Consider the following 12,815-nt stretch of genomic DNA (forward strand, 5'->3'; position numbering starts at 1 on the left):
CGCGTGCTTCACAAGCATTCGTTGTTTCATTCACTCCTTGCATCAGCCACATGCAGTTGGAACGGATTTTGGAAACTCGCAGACTAGGAGTTTAAGGGAGCAAAGAGGCGTAGACGAGAAGCTCTTAAAGTTCACATGTGATGGAACCAGGATCGAAAGCTGGGCCTGACTCCCAACAAAGCGTTTGATCCCCCACCCCGATTTCCCAGTTTCGTGCTGCCTCCCAGTCCGCCAGTTTCATGCTTCCTTCATCTGTTAACCATCCTTGTTGTCCTAGACGCAAAGCTTATCCTGCACCCACCGCTAGTCTAGTAATCACCTTTAAGAACTCAGATCCTTCACTTTCCCATGCTCCCCACTTTGTCACTTTGGTTCCCTAGGTGTCAGGAGAAAGCTGTGTTAAGGACAAAGTTGCTTCTATTTCTTTACAAGGACTCCTTCAAGAACTTAACATTTAATGAGCAGCAGTACTGAGCTGTAAGGAAATCTGTGTTGCGAGCCATACTGCCTCTTTTCTGGAGTCTTTCTCTCGTGGAAGACCCACCCCCGCTTTTCCTGATTTCCCTGGAAAAGGCAGGTCTGCTTCTCATTTCCCTGTGCTTCATCTTTGCCGTTGTTTCTGACCACAGTTATTTAGCAGTCTCCTCCTTTGTAGTCTGCTATGTCCATTTCTACTGCTTTCCCCTCATTATCACCAATCTGTAGACATTCAGGATCTTCCTTCACTATCTTCTATTAGCTTCTTCAAACTTGGGTCATAGAGGGTTCCTTTAAATTCAGCACCAGTATGGTGACCCATGAGAGTGTGTCCTTGATCTCATTTTCTCCTCAATTACCTGTTGAAGTGACTGCATCTCAAAACCCTTCTAATTCCTAGCTCTCAAGTTTGTATCTTGCATACAATTTATATGGTTTAACCTTTCCTTACCATCAATTAATTAAACTTGTTCTTTGGTAGCCGCAGGTCCCTAAGTTTCATTTTTTGTGGGCGACTCTCAACATATTGGTAAACTCAGAATTCTGACTGAACTTACTATGGTCATTGTCTTAGTCCCTTTGGATTGCTATAATAGAATATCATAGATAGGCTGGCTTATAAACAACAGTAATTTATTTCTCATAGTTCTGCAGGCTGGAAGTCTGAGGTCAGGGTGCCAGCATGGTCAGGTTTGGTGAGGATCTTCTTCCACGTTGCAGACAGCCATTTTCTTTTTGTATCCTCACATGAAGGAGAGAGGGCTAGCTAAGTCTCTGACACTTACAAAGGCACAAATCCTATTCTTGAGGGCTTCACCCTTATAAACTAATAGCCTCCCCAAAGCTCCACCTTCAAATACTATCCCATCAGGATTAGAGTTTCAACATATGAATTCTGGGGGACACAAACATTCAGTCCCTAACAATCATCTCCAGACTGCTGTCTTTATTATCCTAAGCTTTCCCCTTTGACCTTTTGTGATGTGAATCTCATGCTGCTAAGGGGAATTTGGTATGCATTTTGCCCACAAGTGGGATTTACTGCTCTATGGAAATCCTTTTCATCATTTCTCTAGGGCACTTTATTGCATTCTCTTTGACAGTGACTTTTCCAAATGTTTTTCTACAATCTTGATCTTTATTCCATGAAGTCCCTTATCACTCAGATAACAACCTTGCCACTTAATTTGCTGAGAAACATCAAAGCTATCCTCTGAGAATTCACTAATCTTTTTTCTCACTCTCATCATATTGTACCCCCCTGTTGCATACCCTGCATACTCTACTCCTCTTAAAAACTTCTTTTAAAAACCTCACCTATCCTTTTACATTTATTTTTTCCTATTTCAGCTGAAGTGGGGCCTGTCACTTCTACTTGTACTTTTGCTCCTATATTCCCTTTTCTGAGCTTTTCTCATATAGGATCTGTTTCATTTGTATCTTTTATCTCACATTCCTTGACACTGTCTCCTCTTACTGTCAAAAGTTTTTAGGTATCTTCCATATTACATGTAAAATAAAAATATCCCTTGATTCTACAATCCTTAGAATGTACCCTTTCTGCTTTTGCCATTTCTTTCATTGTTCAACTTCTTAGGGAAAAAAATCATTTGCAATCCCCATAGGATTTTTCTTCCCTGCCACACATTCAGGGTTTATCTAAAATATTGCAAGGAAACAAAACCTGATTTTAGTTCATGCTTTGGAGCTCTCCTCCTAAACTGCTTGATAGCTTTAAAATCTCTCTGTAGACCAGCCCTGTGCTTTCATTTGCATGCCGGAGAGCTCCATTTTCATGGCCAACTTGTCCTAAAAGTGAATTCTCTGTACCTCCTCCCCCAGCCAAAACTAAACCAATGAAACCCACAACTTCACTCACCTTGCTCATCACCGACTTTGCTGTTGTTTTTAGTGATACCTCAATTCTCTTCCCCAAGTTGAAAATTTTGACTACATCTTCAAATATTCTCTCTCCTTCAGATCTCCACACTCATCTATTATCAAGACTTGTTAGTTTTGGTTCATAATGAATCAAGTCCAAATTTTGGCTTCCCAGTGCTCTGTCCCAAATCAATATTTTAGTCATGATTATTGCAAAAGTCTCTTAACTGATTTTTCTCTTTGTTAATCACCCCTCTCCCTCTAAGTTTTACTCATCAGGCTGGATTAGTATTTCTATTACTACTCTTTGATCATGTCATTTTCCTGCTCAGATTTTTAGGAACTTGTCAGTGTCTGGAGGCTAATTTTCTTGCTTAGTGTGATATTCCATGTTCTGTTTGGTCTGGACCCAACCTACCTTTTCAGCTGTCTTCTGAGACCATTAGGCATTTACTCTGTGCTTCAGCTGAACTGCAGGACTGATTGTTCCCATGCATTTTCTCACATGGGTTTTTTTCTTTTTTCCGTCTAAAATGCCTTTATTTCCCCTTACCTCCCTTCTGTTTGAAGTCCAGCCCATCAGACCCAGTTAAGATGGATTCAGTGATCATCCCAGTTGAGAAGTTTGTGGATTAAAGCAGGAAATTTCAATACATATGTTTATAGCACTTACTGCCTGTTAGTAGGGTAGGTGATCTAATGCCTATTCATGCAGCCCTTTTGATTGGATGGTTTCCAAGGACTTCAATTATGTCTTCTTTTCTCCAATTCCTCAGAGCCTTCTAGCAACAGGTGCTCAGTATTATTTTCTTGATTAATCCCTTGTTTACACTATTGTTATTTGGCCAACAGTGAGAAAGGGTAAATGTGCTTGGCAGCTTGGTAGTCACTGGGACTCTCTTAAGGTTGATGGGAGGTGAGAGGAGCTGGGCTGGCCAGTGTGGAGACTGCATGGATGAGCTCAGACCTCTTCACTACCAACTATTTTTTTTCCTTCGGAAAGGAAGCTTATGATAAACAATCTTTCAAACACTTATTTTATTCATTTGTTTTTAAATACACAGGAAAACACACTTGAAGAACTAAAGCCAGGCTCCCTGGGTTTGAATCCTGGCTTTGTCACTTCATGGCTGAATGACCTTAGGCAAGATAGCCTCTTCAGTGCTTTACTTTCACTCTCTGTATAATTAGAATAATAACATATTCATAAAGTTTTTATAAATATTAAATGAGTTAATGCATGTAAAGCATATTAAACAATATGGCAAATAGAGTATTCCCAAATGCTGTCAATTAATATTACTATTAAGCAATGAGGGAATTGCTGCAAGAAAAAGATGTATTAGAATTTGTTTCTAATTTATTTGCCAGATTATTAAAATGCTATGATTTTAACACATGAGGATAAGTACCCTTAAGGTCTAGAAACTTTTAAGACATGGAGCATAGTGAAAGATAGAATGAATGGAAATGTCAGGGAAAATTAAGCAATCTAGCCTCGTATTTGTTTGGTTGTCATATACACCAAGGGACTGAGCAACTGACTTAATTACTTAAGCCATTCTAGAACATGGATGATTATTTATGTGATACCTAGTAGACACTGAGCAAAGCATTGATCCAGTACTTCCAAGGTGCTGGTAGTATGAAGATGAATAACACATGGCTTTTGTTTTGAGGATGCTCAGATTTATGACTTAAATAACTACAGCTCAATGTTAAAGTGCTATGGACACAGGTATATACAATGTGCCATAGGTTTCTATGCCTCCTCTTGACAGAGGAGGATGTCAGAGGAGCTGAGTCTTGAAAGTGGTCAGACTTTTACAGAGGGGACAGAGCAAATCTTTTGCTATAGATTTTAGCACATTTTAGTAATGTGAGGTGGGATTTTTTTGTTTTGTTTGCTTTACCAAGATCTGTGGAGACAGCAAAGTCCCAGTGGTGGTTTACCTGATATGAAGGGAATGCTAATTGTACCAAATATTTTGTTTGTTTGTTGTTGTTGTTGTTAAATAAAATATCTTTGATTTTAATGCAAACTTTTTAAAAAGTTGCTTTTTAATACTTGGAGGACAGTATGCACAGATTCACAGGATGCCCTTGTATCTCTATCTTTGTAATATATTTAACAAAATCAAGAAAAAGTTTTCCATATCAGGCAGTCCATGGATAGACATAGTCTGTGCTTCCTAAACCTGATAATGGTGAGAATAATCTGGGGAACATTTAATGATGTGGGAGCCTGGGCCCCCCTCCAGATAAACTGAAACAGACTCTCCGGGGAAAAGCTCGGACTCTGCATCCAGGAATCACAGATGTTTAAGCACTACAGGAGAAACCAGTGCTCACTGTAAGCTTGTGCTGTTGACATGGCAACTACTCATTGTGTCTGTGACACTCATTTATACTCAGAAGTGAGATGAAACCCAGTAAGAAGACAGATTTGGAACTCACCAGGAAGTATCATGAAATCTCTGATTTATCTGGTACCTTACTTGTCCCAAGAAGCAGCTACAAGAGGCAGTAATTTGAAGATAACAATATAATTCAGAAAAGATAGTTAGATTTCTAAAGTTCTCTTGCTACTGCCAGATACTCAGGTAATCATTTGGTCTTTTGTGTCCATCATATTATTTTCTTGGAAAAGGATCTAATCTTGTCCCCGCCCCTTTTTTTTTTTGTCTTCCTACTGAGCAATGGTCAAAACTTGGAAGGTGCGTTTACCTGGAGGGAGTTTTCAATAGGTTTCAATTATTTAACATAAAACACATGCATGTTATAGTTGGGGGAAAAGCAAAACAGTGCTTGGGGGAAAAGTTGCTAATTTCATTCAAAACATGAAGAAAATAACACTTAGCTTCTGTGTAGGAGTCTGCTTGGTCATGTGAGGTTATCGCAAGATTACATGTTCTGTGTACACGTGCACATCTTTTCTAGACTTTCTGTTTAGGACATTTCCCACACTAACCTTCACGTGGCTTTGGCCATAGCCTGCTCACAGCAAATCTTCCTCTGCTTTGATGCTACTGTGGCCCAGCACCCTCTCCGCTGGGCCATTGCAATCATTATTCTGAGTCCTACATAAAGCAGAAAAATAAACATTAAAATTTTTTTATTATGAATTTTTTCTGTCAAACCACAAATAGGGGATACCCCCCTATATTCATCACTCAGATTCAACATTTATTAAGAATATATGTATATTCTATATATGCTTCATCTGTCCTTTTTATTTTGTACCTGATAAAGTATTTTAAATCAAATCTCAGATATCATGTATTTTACCTTAACATACTTCATCATTTATCTATAAAATGAGGTTATTTTATAACCACAATACCATTTCCAGAGTTAGCAAAATTAACAATAATTCTTCGGCATCATTTAGTACCTACCACAACCAAATTTCTCAGATTGTCTCAAAAATGGCTTTTTATAGTTTGTTTATTTGAATTGGGAACCTAGTTTGGGAAAAGGACATTTTTAAGGGTGGTACTTAAGACAGGCGTAAAGAACGTTTTATTCCTGATGTAATTAGAATAAGTGGGGGAAAACCCCAGAACCTCATGGGATTTCTTAAGTATTTTGTGGCAGGAGTGAATTTTCTGTCCTTAAGGAGCACTGTGATCTATCCCCTGAGAATGAGTGACTCAAGGCAATTTTTAAACACTGTAAACCACAGTTTCTGGTTTAATGAGAGATTACTTTTCACTTTGCATTCCATGTTGGTGCAGATACAGTGATTTCATGTTCTAAAGTTAGTCCTGCAATTACCATTTTGATTGCTCTTAGAAAAATGCACACAAAGAATACTGTGACTCAGCGAAGGGTGTTGCCAGTGGGTTGTCATTTTTAGCTCTCCAATTATGATGGAATTGCATAAAGAATGTTCAAGTTAGTGCTACGTTTTTCTGCTCCCCATGCCTTTCTTTCCGCACACCAGCACCAGCACCAGCACCAGCACCAAGCGCATCCAGCCTCCTTTTCTTCATCTTGTTGTTGTTGTTGTTTAAAGATTAACAAGCGTCTGAGAAGCACAGTATACAGGTGAATGGTAGTACAGGTACTCTAGCGAGAGCTGCATCTTAATAAGAAGTAAGCTTTCTGTTCCCTTGCAATTACAAAGATTCGTAAGACTATACTTAAAGAAGATAATCAGAGAGTCCAAAGAGGTCTAATTTTGAACATAAATTGATGTTCATGTGGTACCTCAGTCCGTGAAGTACTTGAAAGTTTTTATTGCAAACATGTGAAGGGACACTGAGTTGGTAAGACATGGCACCTGCCTTCCAGGCATGAGTGTCTTCTGAGGGGGATGGAAGTGGGGCTTGGGGAAGACTAGTGTTTTTGAGGGGAAGGAAGCTGGCATCGGGGAGGCTACCTAGACATTCTTGCTGTAATCTTAGCACTAGTTAATTAGAACTGGACGAGGGTCCTAGCATTGGATGACAAGAAGAGATGCTAGAAAGGTTTAGGAAGTATCCTTTCAACTGGTGACTTATTGGATCTGAGGAATGAAAGAATGGGGTGACCAAGAATTTGTGCTACAGTACACAATAAAAGATATTTACTATGTTTCTGAAAAGAAACATGAAAATTGATAGAGGGAGGTTTTTTTTTTTTTTTTTTTAATTTCAATACCTTCACTTTGAAAGCATAGGCAGCCAAGAGGAAATGTGACCTGTATCTCTAGGAAATGTGGCCAGGACACAGTATAGAAATGGGAACTACTGATCAACCCTCATGTAATAGAAACTGAATTCAAGTGTTAGTGATAAATTATGAACTCCTTGAGGACAATCTTAAATTTTTATCAGGAATGAAGATGAACGAGTAGGTACTCAGAGGGATAGACCACATGTGAACTATGTAATTATTAAATATTTATGATTATAGTTAGGCCTAGATGTTGTAAAACCAGTAGATGTTGGTTTTTTTTCTGTAACTTCCTCTCTACTTTTCTTTCCTGTTTTTGTTTTCCTTTAAAAAAAAAATCTTAATTTTAGAGTTAGGACAAGAGTGTACAAAGTGTTTTACTGAAGTTGTGAAAAGGCGGGAGTGCGGCCAGAACTTATATTTGTACTATCTGCCTGTGGTCTCGTCACAGTTCCTGGGCTGGGGCTACCTCCCATACAAGCTGTGTGTGGGTGCACAGGGTGACAACCTCTCCTCCGTCCCCTCCCGCCCTCTGGCCTCCGCCAATCTAAGCCACCATCGTAGCTTCTGGGCCAACTGGGTTATGAGTGATGTGTGGGGCACCAATTCTATTTTATTCGATCACCTTTCTTCTCTTCTATTAGTGCCAGAAAGTGGAGAAGCTGGTTACTGTCTACAAAAGACAGCAAATAACTTTTGCAGCTTGATGGGTCTCTTGATTCAAGGTTACTTTTTTCCCCTCTTCCATTCACAGAGAGAGTGGAAAAATGTGGAAACAAAGTCTGCTAACCAAAGGTTTCATCTTTAGTAATCCCAGTGTCAGTAAATATTTTTACATTTTCACTCATGGTTGATCTTGAATTTTTAATATATAAAATTATGGTCTTTTATTCTCTGATTTTTATTTCTTTTTTTTTTTTTCACACACACACACTGTATTTTATTTTTACAAGAGATAAATAGACTGACACCAAGCATTGTACATGGATGACCACAACAAAAGCAACAATGATTGCAATTACCAAACATGAAACACACTCATACTATGTCATAATATTGTATGTCATTTCTTATTCTCACCCAGGTGACGCTTAATACCTGTATTCCTCTTGTTCTGAAAGGGCGTTTGCGAACATAAAAGATTTGGTCTCTTTTAAAATGGATTGACAGCTACTCTCTATTTTTCAAAGTGCGTGGTGTTTTTAATAATCAGTAATAAACATTACAATTTATTTTTTCAAGTTGGTAGCATAATAAGGCCGTTTAGTTACAGCACAAGAAAGGAAAGCTTATAATGGACTCCACCTGTTTACGCTTACCGCTTCCTGAGTCAAGTTTTCTGCACCATGTAACAGTGATCCATTAGTGATGCAAGATCTTTGGGATATTTTAAGTACCCTCTTTATAGCCATTATTTGAAGAAAGATTAATCTGGTGGTAGGTTCAAGCCTATAACACCATGACTTCTAAAGAGACTGGTTTAAGTTATGCTTGTTCCAGTTTGGAAATGTAACTTAGATGTACGTCCTGTGAGATACAAGAATAATTTAACAATGGAATTGGTCGTGTCTGAAAGAACTCAATAAATGGGAAACACTAATTCTCTCTCTAGTAGCATAAAGAGTCATCTCGATCCTCAAAAGATATTAACACAGGTGTATAATCATCAGTGGCAAAGTGCTTGCCAATTCTTCAGGTACCCCATGCAAGGATTTCAGTGGAAGATACACTTGATGAAAAGTATCCCATTGTTATACTGTGTCTTTAGAAGGAAGAAAACATTGACAGAAATGTGAAAAGAGAACCATTTCATAGCAAGGAATGGTTCTCCTTGTTACATTCTTAAAAACATAACTGATCTTCCTCAGAGTTCTTTTTGACTTGCCTCAACTGGTTGAATTCGTAGCCTCTCATCCGGATTCCCATAGGAACTTGTACAGACCTCTATCATAGCACTTACCACGATGTATTAAGATACACATGAAAATAAAACTAAATGAGTAGGGCATATTCAAGCCAGCAGAGGAACGACTAAAGGATTGTGGGCTACACTCCCAGTCAATTTGTCCAGTTATTTCTGGGCATCCCTGGCAGTCACCATATAGCATCCTCCATCATGGTTTTCCTCCTTTGCTTAGACAGGACTAATCAATGTCTGTGGTTCATGAAGTTATTTGGAGGAGCGTCTCCATAGCCGCTGCTCAGGACAGTGCAGGCGCCCGGCAGGACCAAAGACTCTCGCTTCTGAAACATCTCAATTTGCCAACCTGTAGGGTCCAGGAGCCATGCTAGCTTCCGTGCAGACGCAGAGACACCAGCGCCCTCCCAAACCCTAAGCTGAACTTTGGTTGTATAAATGAATACTGCGTGGATCTCTCCAGTCTTCTCAGCCAGCTCATCTGATCTGGCTAGGATTTCTTTCTTTCTTTTTTTTTAAATAAATTTATTTATTTATTTTTGGCTGCTTTGGGTCTTCGTTGCTGCGCACGGGCTTTCTCTAGTTGCGGCGAGCGGGGGCTACTCTTTGTTGCGGTGTGCAGGCTTCTCCTTGCGGTGGCTTCTCTTGTTGCGGAGCACGGGCTCTAGGTGTACGGGCTTCAGTAGTCATGGCTCGCGGGCTCTAGAGCGCAGGCTCAATAGTTGTGGCGCGTGGGCTCAGTTGCTCTGCGGCATGTGGGATCTTCCCGGACCAGGGCTTGAACCCAGGTCCCCTGCATTGTCAGGCGGATTCTTAACCACTGCGCCACCAGGGAAGCCCTTGGCTAGGATTTCTCACTCTTCTAACTTCTGGAACTAAAATCCAGTCCAAAGGGCTTGCCAGCATCACAAGCTTAGCTGTCTTGTCTTTTTATCTGTCCTAGCACCGTCCCTTGCAAAATTCTTCCCTCCATCCCTGGTACCAAACAAAACTGATATGGAGCTGAGAGAAGGGTAGAAGGGTCATTTCTGCTAAGTGTTTGAACTTCAGCTAGAAGAATTTAGATAACCTTGTTAAATGCATGTTTGTGTTCTTCATTGGACTTTGAATTCTACAAGGACCAGGACTGTATTTATTTTGGATCCCTGGCACTTAACACAAAGTTAAAGAAGTCAAAGTTAATTGGGAGAAGAATTATTGCAGTGTCTTGGTCAGACTTAATAGTTTTCACAACTTATTTCAAGCTGGAATAACTCTCATCAGTACCCTCTGCTTCTCATCCATTAAAGAATATTAAATATGTAAATATACTTATTCTTGTTGCTCAAGTTCTATTTCAAGACTCCCTTTTAGTGGAAAAAATGTTTAGTGTATCTTTTATTTCTCTTGAGTCATCATTGTTCTTGGGAACACTGATTAAATGTCTTGTAGATGCTTTGCAGTGTGAGAGTTTTGTGGTTGGTAATGCTTCCTGAGCCTCTAAATTTGTAGCAAATTAAAAATGATGACTCTTATGGTCTGTTTTCCCCTCTTTTAGGCGTGGAATATTTGAGTATAGGGTATATGAGCTGTTAATTTTGTATGTTCACAGGAATTTTCTTTTAAAAAATATTACTTTAAATATTACTGTGGTATTTAAATTGATAACAGCCAAAAATATGCTAGGCACTAGCAACAAATAGCGTCTGATCTGTAATCCTTACAACAATCCTTGGAAGAGGGGTTGGCAAACTTTATCTGTAAAGGGCCAAAGAGTAAATATTTTAGGCCTTGTGGGTTATAAGTCTCTGTAGCAACTCCTTAATTGGGGAAAAAATGGAACTCTGATGTTAAGAGATTTACCCGAGACCACCTTGCTAGTAAATATCAACGCTAGGATTTTTTTTTTTTTAAACTGAAGTAAGGTTGCTGTACAATACTATATAAGTTACAGGTATATAATATAGTGCTTTATAATTTTTAAAAGTCATACTCCATTTAGTTATTTTAAATATTGGCTGTATTCCCTGTGTTGTACAATATATCCTTACAGCTTATCTTATACCTAATAGTTTGTGCCTCTTAATCACTTAGCCCTATAGTGCCCCTCCCCCCTTCCCTCTCCTCACTGGTAAATGCTAGTTTGTTCTCTGTATCTGTGAGTTTGCTTCTTTTTTGTTATATTCACTAGTTTGTTGTATTTTTTAGATCCCACAAATAAGTGATATATAGTATTTGTCTTTCTCTGACTTATTTCACTTAGCATAAACTGACTTCACTTTGCCATACTGAAAAAAAAAAAATCAATAGTGAGAGATTAGTATCTACTCACTTGGTTAGGAGTGCCTACTACATGCAAGGCACTGCACAGTATGCTGTGGAGATGTTATAGGCCCAGTTATAGGAACCTACAGTTCAGAGGGGGTTGTAGTTGATAAACAGCATTCCTTTTATCTGCCCAAGTTGTGAATGATAACGAGATCAGGGTTTTCAGATGACAAATTAAATATCATTTTTGTTACTGGTAAAGCTGATGCTCGAGAACGTGGCTTTGATGTATAGCAAAAATGAACTTCCTAATCCCATACCCTGGATTCAGACAAGCCCATCCAGCCAGGCATAGCATGGAGGCCTGCTTCTATAACACTTCGGCAATGCAAGAAAATCCCAAACAGGAAAAGATGGAGAACGGTGCTGGTCTGCAACGCATAGTTCCTTGTCCCAAATCTCCATACAGAGAACTTCCTCCCTCTTTCTTGGGGAAGAATTAGTGAAAAGGAGGAGAACGTGCACAGCCTATATATATAGATATCCCCCACCCCACCCTGTGGAGAAGGAAACACCAGAAGTGAGGAGTAAGTGACCAACCTCTTCCTCCCCAGCATAGTACAAGTGCCACAAGGGAGAAAACAATTGATTTGCTTTGGAATTTACAGTGAAGAGAAATTACCTCCAGGATTGGAGAAAAGCAAACGTTTGACTGAGAAGGTGACATTTGGACAAGTTTTTGAATAATTTTCACTTAGATATGTAGAGATGATGGGGGTAGGATGAGCCAGAGAAAGTGAATATCAGAAGCAAAGGTGCATTTGGGAGGTCAAGAGGTCAGTTGTTGGGTTCCAGAACTAGCATGACCAAATGTCTCAGTTTGCCTGAGACACTGGTTCTCAGCCCTGAAAGTCTAGAATCCCAGGAAACGCCTCAGTCCTGGACAAACTGGAGGGGTCTCTTGAGTGTCAAGCTAGGAACTTGAAACTTAAATTTGTTGGATGGTACAATATATAGAATGGCTACATGTTCGGCAGGTCATTGAACTTTTGGTACATACAGTTACTTCCTCAGGGGACCCACTAGGCTGGAAATAAGAGGTGAGAGGCCAAAGACTATCAGTAGATGTTGGGAACCACTGAAGAATTTTTGAAGGGTATGAGGGTTGCGTTGAATCTTAGAGTATGCAAATATACAGAAAGGAGCTTGCAGACTGTTGAATATAAAACCAGATGAGACTATATTAGGGAGTAAACTGAAACATCAAAGAGGGTTCTGTTTTTGAGAAAGATGAAATCCTAAAAGAAATATGATCCCTTTTTATTGTTCCTATTAGGCTCTGAAAAGAGCTACTGGGAAACCACTCCCCCGAACTACATCCATCCTGATCTGTCCATTCTAGTGGATAGTGGTTTATGTGATGTGATGGAGGTGTTAGCTAAAATGGTGGTAAGCATATTGCAGTATATAAATGTATCAGATCAATGCATTATACACCTTATACTTACACAATGTTTTAAGTCAATTTAAAAAAATCTAATGCATAGTGGTGATTAGGAATGAATTGATACAAATTAACTCATGGATTTTTTTTTTTTTTTTTTAATGTAAGCTCTCTACTCTTGTATTTTCC

At 39.2% G+C, this 12,815-nt stretch overlaps 1 protein-coding gene across 3 annotated transcripts in view; it reads left to right on the plus strand.

Moving 5' to 3' along the window:
- The window catches only part of RSPO2 (R-spondin 2), a 166,594-nt gene that overhangs the window by 29,860 nt on the left and 123,919 nt on the right, over positions 1-12,815 (plus strand). The window contains exon 2 of one of the 3 annotated variants that reach the window (XM_036830625.1): positions 4,286-4,302. The exons of the other annotated variants lie outside the window; for them this stretch is intronic. Coding sequence (XP_036686520.1) covers positions 4,286-4,302 — 17 coding nt within the window. The remainder of the gene's footprint in view (positions 1-4,285; positions 4,303-12,815) is intronic. 3 annotated transcript variants of the gene reach the window in all.

Source organism: Balaenoptera musculus, chromosome 17 (assembly GCF_009873245.2).
Source record: "Balaenoptera musculus isolate JJ_BM4_2016_0621 chromosome 17, mBalMus1.pri.v3, whole genome shotgun sequence".
Lineage (NCBI taxonomy): Eukaryota > Metazoa > Chordata > Mammalia > Artiodactyla > Balaenopteridae > Balaenoptera > Balaenoptera musculus.